Below are 18,697 nucleotides of genomic sequence, written 5' to 3'. Positions count from 1 at the left end.
GGAGACTCTAAGGTAACGTTATGTCCAAATGCGTCCTTCGCCCCGAAAGTCATGAATATGTCCTACAGGTCATTAGCTTTTGATGTATTTTTTCTTCTGATGAGCAATAGAGGTTACATGCCCTGCGTCCAGTACAAGCTTTACGCACATACATTGAGCGGACCCGGGATATCCAGTTATGTGACCAGCTTTTTGTCTGCTTTGCTCCCTTTAGGGCGCTCTCTAAGCAGCATCTTTTCCACAGGATTGTGGAGGCTATCTCCCTGGCATATAGCAGCAAAGGTTACCGAATGGTGTACACATCCACTCCACCAGGGGCATTATTTAAAGGGTTGACCGTTGGGGATATTTGTTGCAGCGAATTAGGCATCACCACACACTTTTATGAGGTTTTATCGCTTGGATACCACTGCTCCCAGTTTAGCCCACAGCGTGCTTACAGCTGGGAGAGGAGAGGGTCATTAGGCAGCACGCAGTGTACGCAATACCCAGACTACTGGGTGGTCTGCCATGGGTCATTTCATTTGGTATCCGTTGGGCCCGGCTTGGGGCGGGATTCTAGTTTCCCATACTTGTGTTGTACGGAGAGTACTGACTGAAAGGGAACTTAACCTTAGGACTATAACTACTGTTCTCTGAAGGAGGGAAACAAGGTACAACACCTGTTTGGCCCTGTGCTGCCCGGTTCTGGGCTCGGTGAAGAACCGTACTGTATTGAAATTTTGGGCAAGTATAACGCAAACGTCTAGCAACCCAAAGGTTGCATGTTCGAATCTCATCACAGACAACTTTTTAGCTAATTAGCAGCTTTGCAAATACTTTGTTTTTTAGCTGCTTTGCAACTACTTAAAATGTTAGCTAACCCTTCCCATAACCCTTTTAGCTAGCCCTTCCCCTAATTTGTTTGGATGTGACATCATGAAAGACAGTAGAACCACATAACTGTACCTCTGTTTGTCTACACTTCTTAATTATGAGGTTTGCATCTGAATGTTGTATAAAATGAATGATTAAATATTAAAAGATACAAATTTTGAAAAGATAGAAATGTGATTTTAGTCTTCTACATGAGAAAATGTTTTTTTTAATATAAAGTTTACCAAGTCAGTAACCACGCCCACGTGAGCACAGTAATTGTGCGAAACGTAATGGAACACCCTTTTTCCCCAATTGTTTAAAAGGATGCACTGAAGAATGAACATATTAGACCAGTTATGTTCAGTGCCAGCTGAAAAGGTTACAAATGGTTCAGATATCTACCACTCTATAGACCAAGCGTGAGCCGAATGTTGCAAAATGGTTATAAACTCTGAAATGATCGGTCAATACAGAAGAAGCAAATCCTAGACGTCGCCTTATCAGTCTGCAGGTGGAAGTGTACGTAGCCTAGGACGAGAACACCGACAACCTCTGAAGCATTCTAACGAGATCAACTCTGAGAACTACTGTACAAGGTACGGTGAAGTATACATTCTTACCACCACCACGACCAGGAGTTCTACCTAAGGACATGGTGATCTCTGGTGGCTGAACCAGAGTCGTACACCCAACATCTCCGTGACCAAGGATTTGGACGATCAAGGACAGCTCAGTCATGCATTCTCTTTTCCCGACTGAGCGATTATTAGAGTGCTTAAGATTTTGTATTTTCGTGAGCGTAGCTTCCCAATGTCCGATAGAGTAACTCCTTTGTCTCATCCTCTCTCTGAATTCGCCACCGTGTTATACCCAAACTGTCCTGTTTTGCTACTCTTCTGGAGACAATTTACTGTATAATGTTTGTGTATTTGTGTATTCTGTAATTGTTTAATTAGTTAGTAAATTAATAAATAATTGAGCTGATTCATCAATAAAGTAGGGTTAGTGCAGACTACAATAAATGAGGACGTTCAGAATGACTGAGGTAATAATACATTAATAAGTGACTGTAATCGATAAGACATGAAAATATCTGAAGCGTTCAATTCGGGAAATAGTGACTCTTTAAACATTTTCCCATGGTGCCTCGACTATTTAGTTCATTAATGTTACAAGATTAGTTTAATCCCATAATAATAATTACACAGAATTGATTTGATATAACAGTCTTCACATTAATGAGAAGTCACGTCACGACAGTATGCTTGTCATCGTTAAGGACTGGGGAGAATTTCAGGATAAAAAAGATACAGAATTGATCTAAGCACAGGCAAAACCTGGTTCAGTCTGCTTTCCACCAGACACTAGGAGATTAATTTACCTTTCAGCAGGACAAAAACCTAAAACACAAGACCAAATCTACACTGGAGTTGCTTACCAAGAAGACAGTGAATGTTCCTGAGTGGCCAAGAAGACAGTTTTGACTTAAATCTACTTGAAAATCTATGGCAAAACCTGAAAATGGTTGTCCAACAATGATCAACAACAAATTTGACAGTTTATAGAATTTTGAAAAGATTAATGGGCAAATGTTGCACAATCCAGGTGGGGAAAGCTCTAAGAGACTTACCCAGAAAGACTCACAGCTGTAATCAATGCCAAAGGTTCTTCTACAAAGTATTATACAACGGGTGGGTCTAATATCTTGTGTTTCACTGAGTCATGGCTGAACGATGACACGGATAATATTGAGCTGGCTGGGTTTTCCGTGCATCGGCAGGACATAACAGCTACGTCTGGTAAGACGAGGGGTGGGTGTGTGTGTCTATTTGTCAATAACAGCTGGTGTGTGATGTCTAATATTAAAGAAGTCTTGAGGTATTGCTCGCCTGAGGTAGAGTACCTCATGATAAGCTGTAGACCACACTATCTACCAAGAGAGTTTATCTATATTATTCGTAGCTGTCTATTTAACCACTACAAACCAATGCTGGCACTAAGACCTTACTCAACGAGCTGTATAAGGCCATCAACAAACAAGAAAATGCTCATCCAGAAACTGCGCTCCTTGTGGCCGGGGACTTTAATGCAGGCAAACTTAAATCCTTTTTACCTCATTTCAACCAGCATGTCACATCTGCAACCAGAGGGAAAACAACTCTAGACCACCTTTACTCCACACACAGAGATGCATACAAAGCTCTTCCTCGCCCTCCATTTGGAAAATCTTACCATAATTCTATCCTCCTGATTCCTGCTTACAAGCAAAAACTAAAGGAGGAAGTACTAGTGACTCACTCAATACGGAAGTGGTCAAATGAGAAGAATGCTTTGCTACAGGACTGTTTTGCTAGTACAGACTGGAATATGTTCCGGGATTCATCCAATGGCATTGAGGAGCATACCACCTCAGTCACCAGCTTCATCAATAAGTGCATCGATGACGTCGTCCCTACAGTGACTGTAGGTACATATCCCAACCAGAAGCCATGGATTACAGGCAACATCCACACCGAGCTAAAGGCTAGAGCTGCCACTTTCAAGGAGCAGGACTCTAATCCGGATGCTTAGAAGAAATCCCGCTATGCCCTCAGACAAACCATCAAACAGGCAAAGTGTCAATACAGGACTAAGACTGAATCCTACTACACCGTCTCTGACGCTTGTTGGATGTGGCAGGGCTTGCAAACTATTACAGACTACAAAGGGCTACCCAACCGCAAGCTGCCCAGTGAGGCGAGCCTACCAGATGAGCTAAATGCCTTCTATGCTCGCGTCGAGGCAAGCAACCCTGAAGCATGCATGAGAACACCAGATTTTCCGGACGACTGTGTGATCACACTCGCCGTAGCCGATGTAAGCGAGACCTTTTAAACAGGTCCACATTCACAAGGCCACGGGGCCAGACGGATTACCTGGATGTGTACTCAGAGCATGTGTGGAACAACTGGCAAGTGTCTTCACTGACATTTTCAACATCTCCCTGACCGAGTCTGTAATACCTACGTGTTTCAAGCAGACCACCATAGTCCCTGTGCCCAAGAAAGCGAAGGTAACCTGCCTAAATTACTACCGCACTGCACCATAGCACTCATGTTGGTAGCCATTAAGTGCTTTGAAAGGCTGGTAATGGCTCACATCAACACTATCAACCCGGAAACCCTAGACCCACTGCAATTTACATACCGCCTCAACAGATCCACAAATGACGCAATCGCACTCCACACTGCCCTTTTCCACCTGGACAAAAGGAACACCTATGTGAGAATGCTGTTCATTAACTACAGCTCAGCGTTCAACACCATAGTGCCCAAGCTCATAGTGACCAAGCTCATCACTAAGCTAAGGATCCTAGGACTAAACACCTCCCTCTGCAACTGGATCCTGGACTTCCTGACGGGTCGCCCCCAGGTGGTAAGGGTAGGCAACAACACGTCTGCCACACTGTTCCTCAACACTGGGGCCCCTCAGGGGTGTGTACTTAGTCCCCTCCTGTACTCCCTGTTCATCCACGACTGTGTGGCCAAGCACGACTCCAACACCATCATTAAGTTTGCTGATGACTCAATGGTGGTAGGCCTGATCCCCGACAATGATGAGACAGCCTATAGGGAGGAGGTCAGAGATCAGGACAACCTCTCCCTCAATGTGAGCAAGACAAAGGAGCTGATCGTGGACTTACATGAAAAGGAGGGCCGAACAGGCCCCCATTAACATCGATGGGGCTGTATTGGAGAGGGTCGAGAGTTTCAAGTTCCTTGGTGTCCACGTCACCAGAAACTTTCATGGTCCAAACACACCAAGACAGTCGTGAAGAGGGCACGACACCTTTTCCTCCTCAGCAAACTGAAAAGACTTGGCATGGGTCCCCAGATCCTCAAAAAGTAATACAGCTGCACCATCGAGAGCATCCTGACCAGTAGCATCACACCTGGTATCGTCATCTGACCGTAAGGCGCCACAGAGGGTAGTGCATACGGCCCAGTACATCACTGGGGCCAAACTTCCTGCCATTCAGGACCTATATACTCGGTAGTGTCAGAGGAAGGCCCAAAAAATTGTCAAAGACTCCAGTCGCTCAAGTCTTAGACTGTTCTCACTACTAACGCACGGCAAGCGGTAACGGAGCGCCAAGTCTAGGTCCAAAAGGCTCCTTAACAGCTTCTACCCCCAAGCCATTCGACTGATGAACAATTAAATGGCCACTGAGATATTTACATTGAACCCCCCCCCCCCCCCCCTTGCTTTTACACTGATGCTACTCGCTGTTTATTATGATGCTGTTTATTATTATGCATAGTCACTTTACCCCTACCTACATGCACAAATTACCTTGACTAACCTGTACCCTCTCACATTGACTCGGTACTCATAAACCTTGCTGTCTGTCTCTTCGACATTTCAACATTGTTTTAATATTCAAACTCAATCTCAAGCTGTCCCATAGTTATGAAAGTGTCGGGAGTCAGGATGAGACCGACAAGCAGGCAGCATTTCTCAGCCAGTCGAAATCATGAATCAGCTGGCATCATTTTCATGGATATCTACAAAGGAATAACAATTGAAAAAATATCAAATGAAATGAAGTACGGCTAGTTTAAAGTCTATCCAGCTTCAGTTTGAAGTGTTTGTGTTAGCTGTGTTATTGGCTAGCTCCTCTGAACAACAGTGTCCTGATGAGAGAGCACATTTTCTATGCCAGGCGAAATCGTGCCTCATTAACTCATTGTTTTGGTTGTATCCAAATAGATTACACTAGAAAACAACTTAAAGAAATGCAAATGAAGCTACTTTGCTGTTATTTTGCACTGTTTGATGTGACTGTAAGTTAGCCGTAGTTGGCTAGCTAGAATTCAAGGGATAAAAACGTTGCCAGCCGGTATGGGTATGGAACATTTAGAACGAATGACTAGAACAAAAAGACTGAGCAACTGGGTCGAGTCTCTGGCAAACTAACCGGCTTGGGGTGCAACCTTAGATTTGTGTTGGGACTATATCTTGTGGAAGGATGAAATAGTTTTAATAAAGTTGAATGAAAATATGTCAATCATTATTTGAATATGTAGGTAACCCGTTGTTCAAAAGAGATAATGCCCTCGAAGCCGGTGTTTGGAGGGTATTGGCACAGTTTGCCGGCCCTAGACGAACACCCGTGCCAATATATCCTCCAAACACAGGCTTCTCAGGCATTATCACTTAATTGAATCAGGGGTGTGAATACAGTACTTATGTAAATTCGATATTTGAAAAAAATATGAAATCTTCTTAACTTTGTTATTCCAAAAAAATATATTTCATCCATTTTGAATTCAGGCTGTAACACAACTTAATGTGGAATAAGTCAAGGGGTATGAATACTTTCTGAAGGCACTGTAGGTCCATTATAATTTTGACATACTTTCGCTTTGGTTTTAGTCATTTTAAAGTATGTTTATTTTATTTTTTTGTATTTTTTCTCAAACCACCTTTAAGCTGGTTTGGACCCCCTCACGGGCCAGATCCGGGCCGTATGTTTGACACCTCTGAGCTAGATTCAATCAGATCAAGCATTAACATGCGCTAACCGACACCTGCATAGTTGGTGTTTCAAATCGGTGAGCAGCTGCTCGTGTGGTCATTGTCACAAAGCCACACCCGTCCCACTCACATTAGAAGTTCAGAACTAGAAAATGAAGTCTATATAGAAATAATGAAACTCAAATTAAAAATCATTAAACTAAATATTTCAGCCTAATCGATGTGTAGATTGTATCACACATTCCAGTGTTGGAACTTGTAAACATGGCTACATGGGATTTCTACTAATGTGCCAATGTCTGCAATAAGTATGATGCCGGGAGCCACTTGTGGATTGACAGCTCTAATGCAGTTCCACCTACGACACCTTCAAAACAACAGTTATGCGGGTGTCGGTATTTAATCTAGCCCCCCCCCCCCCCTCAGTGCGGTGGAGCAGGGTACAGGAATGCTGGAGCTGGACTGTCACCTGACCCGGGATGGTCATGTGGTCGTGTCACATGACGAAAACCTCCTGAGGCAGACTGGCCGTGATGTCACCATCTCCTCCCTAAACCTAGAGGTCAGAGGTCAAATGTATATTAAAACCATAGAAATAGAATGTAAAATTCCCCTCGGTTGTTGCTTGAACTCTGTTACCATAGCTATTCTGACCTTAATGTGTATGTATTATAATGTGTATACATGTAGGCCCCTTTTATAATCTGTTCCATAAACTGTTCCATACAGTAATGAGACAGTTCATTCATTTTGTAGTATAAAATACGATTTGTGTTTTTCTTTTCAGGACTTACCCTTGTATAAGGACAGACTGGAGGTCACGTTTAATGCAGGTATCCACTGTAACGCATACACACATACACTACATGGCCAAAATTATGTGGACACCTGGTCGTCAAACATTTAATTCCAAAATCATAGGCATTAATATGGATTTGATCCCCCTTTGCTGCTCCTGGGAAGGCTTTCCACTAGATGTTGGAACATTGCTGCGGTGACTTGCTTCCAATCAGCCACAAGAGCATTCGTGAGGTTGGGCCTCGCTTTGTGCACGGGGGCATTGATTTTAATTTTTAACTTTTTTTCATTTTTATTATTAGTTGTGAAAAATATATTATTATATATTTTTTTTAACCCCCTTTTCTCCCCAATTTCGTAGTTAATCTTGTCTCATCGCTGCAACTCCCGTACGGACTCGGGAGAGGTGAAGGTCGAGAGCCCTGCGTCCTCCGAAACACAACCCAACCAAGCCGCACTGCTTCCACAATGCACATCTAACCCGGAAGCCAGCCGCACCAATGTGTCGGAGGAAACACCCTACACCTGGCGACTGTGTCAGCGTGCACTGCGCCCGGCCTGCCACAGGAGTCGCTAGTGCACGATAGGACAAGGATATCCCTGCAGGACAAACCCTGCCCTAACCCGGACGACACTGGACCAATTGTGCGCCACCCCATGGGTCTCTCAGTCGCCGCCGGCTGCAACAGAGCCTGGATTCGAACCCAGAATCTCTAGTGGCACAGCTAGCACTGCGATGCAGTGCCTTAGACCCCTGTGCCAATCAGGAGGTCCGCACGGGGGCATTGTTATGCTGAAACATGAAAGGGCCTTCCCCAAACTATTGCCACAAAGTTGGAAAGGGGGAAGCACAGAATCGCCTAGAGAATGTCATTGTATGCGGTAGCATTAAGATTTCCCTTCACTGGAACTAAGTGGCCTAGCACGAACCATGAAAAACAGCCCCAGGGCATTATTCCTCCTCCACCAAACTTTACAGTTGGCACTATGCATTCGGGCAGGTAGCGTTCTCCTGGCATCTGCCAAACCCAGATGTGTCTGTCGGACTGCCAGATGGTGAATTGTGATTCATCACTCCAGAGAACGCGTTTCCACTGCTCCAGAGTCCAATGACAGTGAGCTTTCACCACTCCAGCCAACGCTTGGCATTGCGCATGGTGATCTTAGGCTTGTGTGTGTCTGCTCGGCCATGGAAACCCATTTCCAGACGAACAGTTCTTGTACTGATGTTGCTTCCAGAGGCAGTTTGAAACTTGGTAGTGAGTGTTGCAACCAAAGACAGACGATTTTTACAGGCTACGCGCTGTGAGCTTGTGTGGCCTACCACTTGGTGGCTGTGCCATTGTTGCTCCTAGACGTTTCCACTTCACAATAACAGCACTTATAGTTGACCGGGGCAGCTCTAACAGGGCAGAAATTTGACGAACTGACTTGTTGGAAAGGTGGCATCCTATGGCGGTGCCACATTGAAAGTCACTGAGCTCTTCAGTACGGGCCATTTTACTGCCAATGTTTGTCAATGGAGATTGCATGGCTGTGTGCTTGATTTTATACACCTGTCAGAACGGGTGTGGCAGAAATAGCCAAATCCACTAATTTGAAGGGTGTCCACATACACTACATCACCAAAAGTATGTCTCGATCAGACAGACAGCGTCAATGCTGCGTAATAAATTGAATTTCTTCATTATGTAATCCGATGTTTTTTGTGGCTGTGTGTACAACAAAAGTTCCACATTCACCTTTTGCTACTATTTCTGTCAAGTCTATGCATACGTTGCACCACACAACACACTGCAACTCAATGCTGCAAGGCAAACGCAGCTTTCTATTGGAAATTCATGTACTTCTGGTGTACCAAAATACATCAACGCTGTCAGCCTAATCAAGGCAATACACACACAGAGACACATACACTCATCCACCATACTTCTCTGACAGAAGTGGGTCAATGGCATAGACAAATGCTCCTTGTGAGGTTTCGCACCAATGTGTGTGTGCGTATATGCGTGCATGCGTGTGTGTGTATAATCATGACATTCACCACCTCACCCTTCTCCCTCCCATCCCCTCCCTTTCTTCCTTCCTTCCCCACACCAGGCCGCTACAGCACCGGTACAGACAGGAAGTTCACCCTGTTGGAGGAAGTGTTCAGGAAGTTCCCTAAGATGCCAGTCAACATCGAAATCAAAGAAGACAACAGCTTGCTGATGGAGAAAGTACAGGACTAAGCTGAATTTAATCAAATCCAACTTTAATTAAACTTTACACTGTTTTAAAGTTACCCCATTGAGCTAAATCCAATCAAATTCAACTTTATTTACAGAATATACTTTATAAATATAGCAGTGAGCAGCAATGAACGGGGTTCACAGGAGGACAGAAAGGACACAAGATAGTTGGATAACAAAGCAAGCACTATATCATGTTGGAACTATCTTCCTTTATGTGCAATCAGTGAAAGCATTACCAAGGTTATCTCTCAATACCACAAGGATGACGACATCTATAGTGCCACCAACTGGTCCAGTGCAGCCATCTAAGGTTGCAGTGACGTTATAGTCACACAGCTTCTAAGGACATATACATTGGTTTACAAACCAAATTTCATGGCCCCATGTCTATCGGTTAAGTTCTTATAGCCCTGGTGTTATATGGTGCCATCTAGTTGTGTAACGTGGCCGACTTTGAATGCAGCAACTAATCATTATCTAATTCATTAGAGGCTAATTCATTGAGTCTATACCAAATCCGGAGTCAATATGATTTATGGTTCGTGAGAAGATTTAAGTATTTTTAGCATTAGCATATGTGCTAATGTGTATTTATAGGTACAGTGCAGCCATATTTGAATGTAACAACTAAAACCATTAAAGACTGATGTCATGAGTCGAAATATAAAATCTGGACATAATCTGACATTTGGGTCACAAGGAGAAGATGATTGCAGATGTTTTTGAGCATAAGCGTTCCATATGCAAAGAATTAGTTGTTAAGTTCCCGTCTTTTGAGTAATCAATACCAATTTCAGTGTGGTTCATCTTAGAGACGTCCATGATAGCAGTTTCAAGTTGATAGGCCATTGTGAAGTGGATTTAAATGGACACGTAAAATCTGCTTTTTGATTTGTCATTAACCAATCCCCTAGCTTGGTGTTATTTGGACTTGTTTTTCAAAGGTTTTCCAAAATTCTCAAGATGGATGAAAAAATATATCCTGACAGGCCTTATGGGTCCTTGAGGCAAATTTGTTCAGCATGACGAAAGACACCTACCTCAAACGGGGCGGTGGCTATGAGGGTTTAAGTGAGACCGCTTATAACATTGCCACCTATAGGCCAATCGGTACCATTCTTTTTGACACATATTTTACTCATGGTCTTTATGTGCCAAATTTGGTAACTTTTTTCCTATCTAGGCTTGAGTTATTTGACCATGTCAGGGGAAAAAAAGAATCTAACGATAATAGGTTTCACAGCTTCACTGAATGTCTAAGTCACAGACCACGAATAACTCCCCTCTCCCTTTCTGCCCCGGTCTCTCTTCCATCGCTCTCTCTCGCTCCATACCTTCTTCTATCTCTCTCAGGCGTCCAACATGGTGAAACAGTATGATAGAGAGGACCTCACAGTGTGGGCGACTGTAGACTCTACCATTATGGAAAAGTGCCGCAGAACTGTAAGTGTCAACTAGGGGAAGATACAATAAACTGAACCAGGGGTCTAACTCCAACTCCTGTCCTAGGAAGAGATGTTTTCTTACACTCTCAACCCTCCCTCTCTCTTCCCTGTCCTTCCTGCTCTCCCTCTCTCTCTCAACCCACCCTCTCTTCCGTCTCTCTCTGCTCTCCCTCCTTCTCTCTCTCAACCCAGCCTCTCGCTTCCCTGTCTCTCTCTGCTCTCCCTCTCTCTCTCTTCCCTGTCCCTCCTGCTCTCCCTCTCTCTCTCTCAACCCACCCTCTCTCTCTGCTCTCCCTCTCTCTCTCTCAACCCACCCTCTCTCTCTCTCTGCTCTCCCTCTCTCTCAACCCACCCTCTCTCCTCCCCTCTCTCTCTGCTCCCCCTCTCTCTCTGCTCTCCCTCTCTCTCAACCCACCCGCTCTCTTCCCTGTCCCTCCTGCTCTCTTCTATCCCATTCCTCCATCTCTCCCTCTCCTCCCCTCTTTCTCTGCTCTCTCTGCTCTCCCTCTCTCTCTCTCACCTCCCCTCTCTCCCTCTCTGCTCTCCCTCTCACCTACCCTCTCTCCCTCTCTCCTTGTAGAACTCCACCATGCCCTATAGCTTCAGTATGAGACGAGGGCTGCAGCTGCTCCTCCTTTACTACAGTGGCCTGCTGCCCTTTGTACCGCTGGGAGAGAGCTTCCTGCAGTTCTACCTGCCCCGCATTATTAACAGGTGTGTGTCATGTATGTTTTTTTTGCGTATGGGTTCCAAAGTTCATGTGCTGATACAGAACCCATCTGACTTCACCATCATCTGTTATGGATGTGTGTGGTCACATGTTTATCTTTGAGTATAGGTGCAGACGGATGTGTGGTGACAGAGAGCTTTCTATTGTTCTTTCTCTGGCAACCTTGTGTGTGTCGTAAATTGTAACTGTATCATATAATCTCATTCTATTTGGTGCAGGACATATATTCCTGAGGAGCGTCTTCTGAAGAACAGAATGGTCATCTATCTGATAGAAAAGTGGGTACATTTACTACAGTTACAAAGCAGTTCCCTTTTCCTACTAAAACCAACAGACCATATACCTTGTATATGTATAAACACTTTGATAAAAGATTAAAGCACCTGCAAAACGTTCATGTTGTTCCAGATTAACGATGAGGAAGAGTCTATTCAAACATCTGGCCAACAGAGGAATTCAGGTACAGAGCAACCATCAGCATTACTATTATCATCATAATTGTTACTGCCATCACTTCCTAGACCCTTCTGCTAACTTCTACCGCTTCAGTATGTCATGGCCCGTCAGTAGGCTCAGCAGAGCTCCTGTTACATCCCTCTTTCCCTTATCCAGCCCTTTAAGAACTATAGACACTCAGAGTGTGTAGGGCAAGGAGCAAACATAGGAGGAGTTCCAATCCAGCCCAATTTTAGTGGAATTTCTCTGTTATACTGATCTATAATGGGCTTTTGGATGATCAGTGGGCAATGGCCAGTTTTCTGATAGACTGAGGTCATGCAAACTCACATTCAAAGTCAAACGCGGCACGCGGCCTGCTCCCCGCTCGGCAGCCAGTCGGGCGACGGGGGGCCCGACCCGGGGGCGGCACTGGGCCGTGGCCCTGCCTGGGGCGCCCCCCATGGCGGCCCGCGGGGCCGCGCGCAGGCGGCCCTCTCCCCCCCCCGCACGAGAGAAAAATGCTTTCTAAGCGTACAACAAGCTTCATCCCCTTGTCCCTGTCGAAGAGAGGAGGGTGTCGGCTTTCTGTAGGTATAATTATTTATTTCCCAACTCTCAATATTCAGCTCAATCACAACTATTTTACAACCAAGATATTTTTATATGGGTTTGAGATATGGAGCTCATGGGTAGTAGCCTACAAATGTGTTTTTTAGCACATAACATTTACTGTTGGATTAATACATGGCTACTAGCAGTGGATATTATATTTAGAGTTAGAAATGTAATTAATGTGCTTTTTTAGTAGTTTCCACTTCTACAGGTGTTGAACCCCACATTAATTAGCCTATGATATTAGTTACTGCACATTAAGATGTATGTAATTCATCTCTATCGAACAAAAATAAATCAGTAAATCCTGGAGTCCTATTTGGACAGTAAAATATAGCAACTATAGTTTAATTTTGAACCCCAAAATTCATGACAATCACTGGATTAGCACATAAAAATATATTGAAACATGCATTCCTGCTTGGACGTGAATAACTCAGTAGTCTATTTATTATACTTCTTAATAAAGTACTACTAATGACTTTATAAGATGATTACTGACCAAATCATGGGCTGGTGCCATCAACTGTAAAAGTGAGTGGCACCAGTGGAAAATGATAGTCTGGAGGCCTGTAATAGAAATTAATAGGGTAGTTGTTGATTCAGGGGAACACATATGATAGGCAGTCATTTGAAATATAGCTTAAGGTCTAGATTCAATCAGATCAAGAGTTAACCAGCGATAGCTGCATTGCTGATGCTTTGGCGGTGTTGGAGCTGTCAAATCGGTGAGCAGCTGCTCTTGATTATTGTCACAAAGCCACACCCCTCCCACCCGCGTTAGAAGTTCAGAACAAGAAAGTGTAGTCTATATAGAAATAACGACACTCATATTGTAAATCAAACAAAATAATGAGGATTTCTATCAGCCTAATCGATGTGTAGATTAATATCTCAAATTCCAGTGTTCGAAATTATAAACAAGGCTGCATGGGATTTCTCTTAATGCAACTTCGTGCAGCCAATGGCAATGTCCGCTTTAGGTATAATGCCAGGAGCTACTTGTGGATTTGACATTTCTAACACAGTTCCACCTCCAAAACAACTGCTTTGTGGGTGTTGGCTAAAGCAGAAGAAGCACAGAGTGACAGCAGAGAAGATGCTGAGACAGATCGACAGCACAACAGGGAGGCAAACAAAATTGCTAGAGCAGATGCACAGTTAAAGTGGTGAGTTGTATCTCCAGTGGTGCTTTTACATATTGTATTTGTTTTAAACATGGACTGGTTAAAAAAGATGAGGACCATGTCTCGTCAGTCACTGGTACAGAAATGGTTGAGAAACGCTGTACTTAACTGCCAATGTTATGTGTCAGCACTACTGCTTGTGTCTAAATTTAACTTAGTGGATGCGAATGTCAGACAGAAGACTCAAACCTGGTGTAGATGTAGGTCTGTGATAAGGTCTGGGCAGTGGCTGATAGGGTCTGGGGACCACTCCCCCTGTGGTGGGGGGGGGGGGGTGAGTTCGTGGCACGAGTAGTGGTGTGGGCTGGTATAGATAAAATGCCAGGGCTGAATTCTTGTCCCAGTCCACCCCTGCGGCCCAGCTCACTAATAATCACCTATATTTTCCAAATGTTTACAATTTTTAGTGCAGCGCTCTTGACCTTCTTGAAGACCGAATGCGCACCTGGGTCAAAATGAGTTTGACACACCTGGTGAAGGGACAGGTGACTGAAATGGAACCAGGGTCAGCATTTCACATTCAATGTTCAGATATTTCAAGTTCAGATAGTAACTCCGTTTCACTTTGTTTTGGACCATTTTCTTCTGTTTTGTACCTAATAAACACAACCCAGCCCTCTCACTCATATCCACCAACATGGAAAATACTGTAGTATTCACCGTAGAGGTTTTGCATAATGTACTAGACTGTAGCGCTTTTGCAGGCATTACTGTAGTATTTACTATAGTGTTTTTGTTTTATTATCTTTGACATAGAAGTGGAGGCTTTCTCCTTCAGGAAACCTACTGGAGAAATACTAAAAGAGCGAATTTTACATAACCTGTAGGTAGGTAGGACTGGAGTCTGAACGAATAGTTCAGAGCTTCTGCTCTTTTCAATAACCTGTAGGGATCACAATATATGGTCTATACTTAGCCTGTAGGTTTCTCACTTACAGTGCATTCAGAAATTATTCAGACCCCTTCACTTTTTCCACATTCTGTTATGTTACAGCCTTATTCTAAAATGTATTTTAAAAAAAACGTTTTTTTCCCCCTCATCAATTTACACACAATACGCCATGACGACAAAGCAAAAACAGGTTTTTAGAAACTGAACTATCACATTTACAAAAGTATTCAGACCCTTTGCTATGAGACTCGACATTGAGCTCAGGTGTATCCTGTTTCAATTGATAATCCTTGAGATGTTTCTACAACTTGATTGGAGTCCACCTGTGGTAAATTCAATTGATTGGACATAATCTGGAAAGGCACACACCTGTCTATATAAGGTCCCACAGTTGATAGTGCATGTCAGAGCAAAAAACAAAAAGTGAATGGAATACTTTCTGAATGCACTGTATGGGTGGCACAAAATGGGGTGAGGGGAATGGGCAGGGTATATGCAAATTGAATACTATAGTTCCTCATCACCTCTTTGAAGTCACGTAGATGGTATCCAGAGAGTTAGGTAAATCAGCCTTTCATTTCCTTGCACCTTACTTGTGGAATGATCTACAATACACTTTATAATTGGTGGAATTTGTGCCTCTATGGCATTTCAGACGGTTGTTAGGGGACCTTTTTACTGAAGAATGTCTTTTTTCTGTTTTTCTTTTTGTGTATTCTGTATAATAACCTGTATTTTATTGTGTATATGAATGTGTATTTTGGTGCTTAATACGGGGCTCATCTGGAAAAGTGACCTTGGTCTCAGCATTGACTCCTTGGTATTTACTATTGTTAAAAAAGTGTAGTGTTTTTGCGGACATTACTGTAATATTTACTACACTGATTATTTTTGCAGATAATACTGTAGTATTCACTATAGTATTCTACAACATTCTAAAATACTAGTAATACACATGATCAAGGGATACTACAGTGTGTAGTACAGTATACAAAGGTTTACTATAGAATTATTTAGTACGTATTGTAGTATTTTATAGTAATCTGTAGTATTTTTTTCATGTGGGATAACTGACGTCTGGCCCGCTCTGTCCTCAGGTGCACCTGTTCGTCTGCAACGAGGATCCTGACATCGAGGCGGCGTTCGAAGCAGGAGCCACAGGCGTCATGACAGACTACCCCACCCTCCTGACTGACTACCTACACAGACACAGGAGTCAAGACTGACAGCCCAAACTTCCAATCAAACTACTAATTCACAAACAGGGTTCTTAACTGACAGCTCGAGCTACCTATCAAGACACATCCACTCGTACATTGTGTATCACTGAAAGAACCACACTGAAATCGCAATTTTCCTTCACAACTCCGGTCTCCACCAATGAGCAAAAGGACAGCTCTGTGAGGAAGTTGCCCAAAAAGCACAGATCCAAGACCAGTGTAACTTTCCCAAATCCCAACCTTAACCAATAGAGGGAAAAACACATAACCAATCTCTGATCAATGTCTTTAGGCAACTTCATTCCATCTACACAAAGGATGTCACTTACACTTACTGTCTTTTGGTTAATGGATTGTGGCCATATATTGAGGCACTGTTCACCTCTCTCTGCAACCTTCCCAAACCTTAATGGATCTATCAGTGACTGTCTGGATGTTGTTGGGAGGAGAAGTAATTACTTGTCTATATCCTTGATAATTACTTGTCTATAATTAAGTCTATATCATTGACATTCTCTCATGGTATTATGACATTTACATAATGGAACTGACTTTTGGGGTATTTATGACATGCTATACAAATTGTATGTTTATCAGAGCAAAGATGATTTAAATAAATACTTGTATAGTTTGAAGCATTCAAGACCAACTTCCATTTGTTTATACCACTGGAAAATAACGGCTTCCAACACACAGTATTTATGTATTTACTTGCTTCACTTCCTCATTCTCTCGGCCCATGCCATGGTCAAAGTCCGCTCACAGTTTAACAATAATCTACCAGCCAGTCAGGTCCCAGTGGGAAACAAAGGCTGCACTTTCCTGACCTGGTTCCCTGTGCGTTGGATGCAGTATAACAAATGTTAAAATAATAAGTAGATAAATTCAAACAACTCTTTAGAGACGTGGTAAGAGATTAAGACCTTGTCCTTTAGAATTCGTCGAAATAAGCCTTCTGTGACGCACACAGCAGCCACAATGAATAAGAGCTGGAAACACAGGGCACTGGACTGGTTCATCTAAATCTAGATAAGAATTTCAGACTTGAGAGTTGAGTACAAGTCAGAACTTTAGCTAATGTAATTTTCTAATCATGTTGTTCATGTATAATGACTGTTTTTAGAACAATAATTTCCCCCAGAGTTGCATTTGCTCCATTGTTTTCATTTTTGTTTGTGGCTCTATGATGGTATGCCCATCTAACAGTGGCTGTATTAGTAGGCCAACTGCCAATGTTATGTGTCAGCACTACTGCCTGTGTCTAAGTTTAACTTAGAGTGGATGCGAATGTCAGAAGAGTCAAGCTTGGTGTGGATGTAGGTCTGGGCACCACTCCCCCCGTGGTGGGGGTGAGTTGGCGGCACGAGCAGTGGTGTGGGCTGGTATGGATAAAATGCCAGGGTCAAATTCTTGTCCCAGTCCACCCCTGCGGCCCAGCTCACTAATAATCACCAATGTTTTTACATTTTGACAGCAAGGACATATAACCAATTTTCAGTGCAGCGCTCTTGACCTTGTTTATCCAGTGGCTTTATTATTGGGTCTACAGTTATTGTGTTATGTAGCAAGTAAACTGTAGCTAGTATACTGTCTTGAGCTACAGTATCATATCCATGGAATTAGAATAATTTTATAGGATCTCTATGATCTTTCTCATGCGTGACCAAGGACAACATGGACAGGATTCAGATGACTTCTACATAGCTTAGCATGCGTAGTAGAAATGCCTGAAACTAGTTCCCCTACATACTGGTCTTGACGAGAAAAAAAAACTTGTCGGGGGAGGTCCTCTTCTGCACTGTTCAACCAATCCAGTAAATGTGGAGGAGGAGAACAGATGGAGCGTCGCCATAGAAAGGAGTCACCCTACCTCAGTGGAGTAGCCTTGTTAACGTCCAAAAGAGGAAGTTGAGTCACAGGCTCTTTCCATTTCCCCTGAAAACTGGAACATCTGGTTGTTTTTGACTCAGCAGAGATACTTAGAAAGTAGGAGATAGGAATCCCAGTGGCCAATGAATGGTGAAATGTATAATGCCTCACTAGCAGACTGTTGACCAATCGCGTTCACGTTGTCATTCTGCGTCATGCGGTTGCTAAACTAATCGTCAAGCAATCCCTTCTAAAAGTCAGGGTTTGATGCCACATTCATGTGCGAGTCGGACCTAAGAAACTCAGAAATTTCTGAGTTTCCTAGTTCCGTTTAGCATATGAACAGTACCACCGTATGAGTCATAATACCCACCATTAATTTTTCCCATAAGCGATTTCAGAAATACTTCAAATAAGGGCTGTGTATTGTGCAGTGGTAAGTAAAAATACCTTAAAGTACTACTTAAGTAATTTTTTGTGGTATCTGTACTTTACTATTTCCATTTTTGACAACTTTTACTTAACTACATTCCTAAATAGAATTCTGTACTTTTTACTCGATACATTTTCCCTGACACACAAAAGTACTTTCTTAGGACAGAAGATGGTCCCATTTGCACTCATATCAACAGAACATCCCTGGTCATCCCTATTGCCTCTCATCTGGCGGACTAACTAAACACAAATGCCATGTTTTAAAATTATGTCTGACTGTTGGAGTGTGACCCTGGCTATCCGTAAATAAAAAAGAAATAACATTTTAAAAAATTGTCCTGTCTGATTTGCTTAATAAGGAATTTAATTAGTTGTACTTTTACTTTTGATACTTAAGTATATTTTAGCAACTACATTTTCTTTTGATACTTAAGTATATTTAAAACCAAATACATTTAGACT

The 18,697-nt window shown here is 43.0% G+C and overlaps 1 protein-coding gene and 1 non-coding gene across 4 annotated transcripts in view; one reads left to right on the top strand and one right to left on the bottom strand.

Annotated features, from left to right (window-relative positions):
- LOC106583904 (lysophospholipase D GDPD3) overlaps positions 1-16,569 on the top strand; it is a 28,668-nt gene extending 12,099 nt beyond the window's left edge. Inside the window, exons 4-12 of one of the 3 annotated variants that reach the window (XM_082967880.1) lie at positions 6,802-6,937; positions 7,163-7,208; positions 9,274-9,392; positions 10,761-10,850; positions 11,433-11,566; positions 11,801-11,860; positions 11,991-12,042; positions 13,705-13,801; positions 15,809-16,569. In XM_082967880.1, coding sequence (XP_082824006.1) covers positions 6,802-6,937; positions 7,163-7,208; positions 9,274-9,392; positions 10,761-10,850; positions 11,433-11,566; positions 11,801-11,860; positions 11,991-12,042; positions 13,705-13,797 — 730 coding nt within the window. In that variant the 3' untranslated portion in view covers positions 13,798-13,801; positions 15,809-16,569. The remainder of the gene's footprint in view (positions 1-6,801; positions 6,938-7,162; positions 7,209-9,273; positions 9,393-10,760; positions 10,851-11,432; positions 11,567-11,800; positions 11,861-11,990; positions 12,043-13,704; positions 13,802-15,808) is intronic. The other 2 variants (XM_014168549.3, XM_082967881.1) reach the window with 2 other exon arrangements.
- LOC123729954 (U7 small nuclear RNA) lies at positions 14,580-14,634 on the bottom strand. The gene has a single exon (XR_006761650.1). It is a non-coding gene; the product is annotated as a U7 small nuclear RNA (small nuclear RNA).
- Positions 16,570-18,697: the final 2,128 nt, after the last annotated feature.

Source organism: Salmo salar, chromosome 23, assembly GCF_965601325.2.
Source record: "Salmo salar chromosome 23, fSalSal1, whole genome shotgun sequence".
NCBI classification, from domain to species: Eukaryota; Metazoa; Chordata; class Actinopteri; order Salmoniformes; family Salmonidae; genus Salmo; species Salmo salar.
Note: the sequence above shows the minus strand (reverse complement) of the source record. Positions and strands in the feature narration are given on the sequence as shown.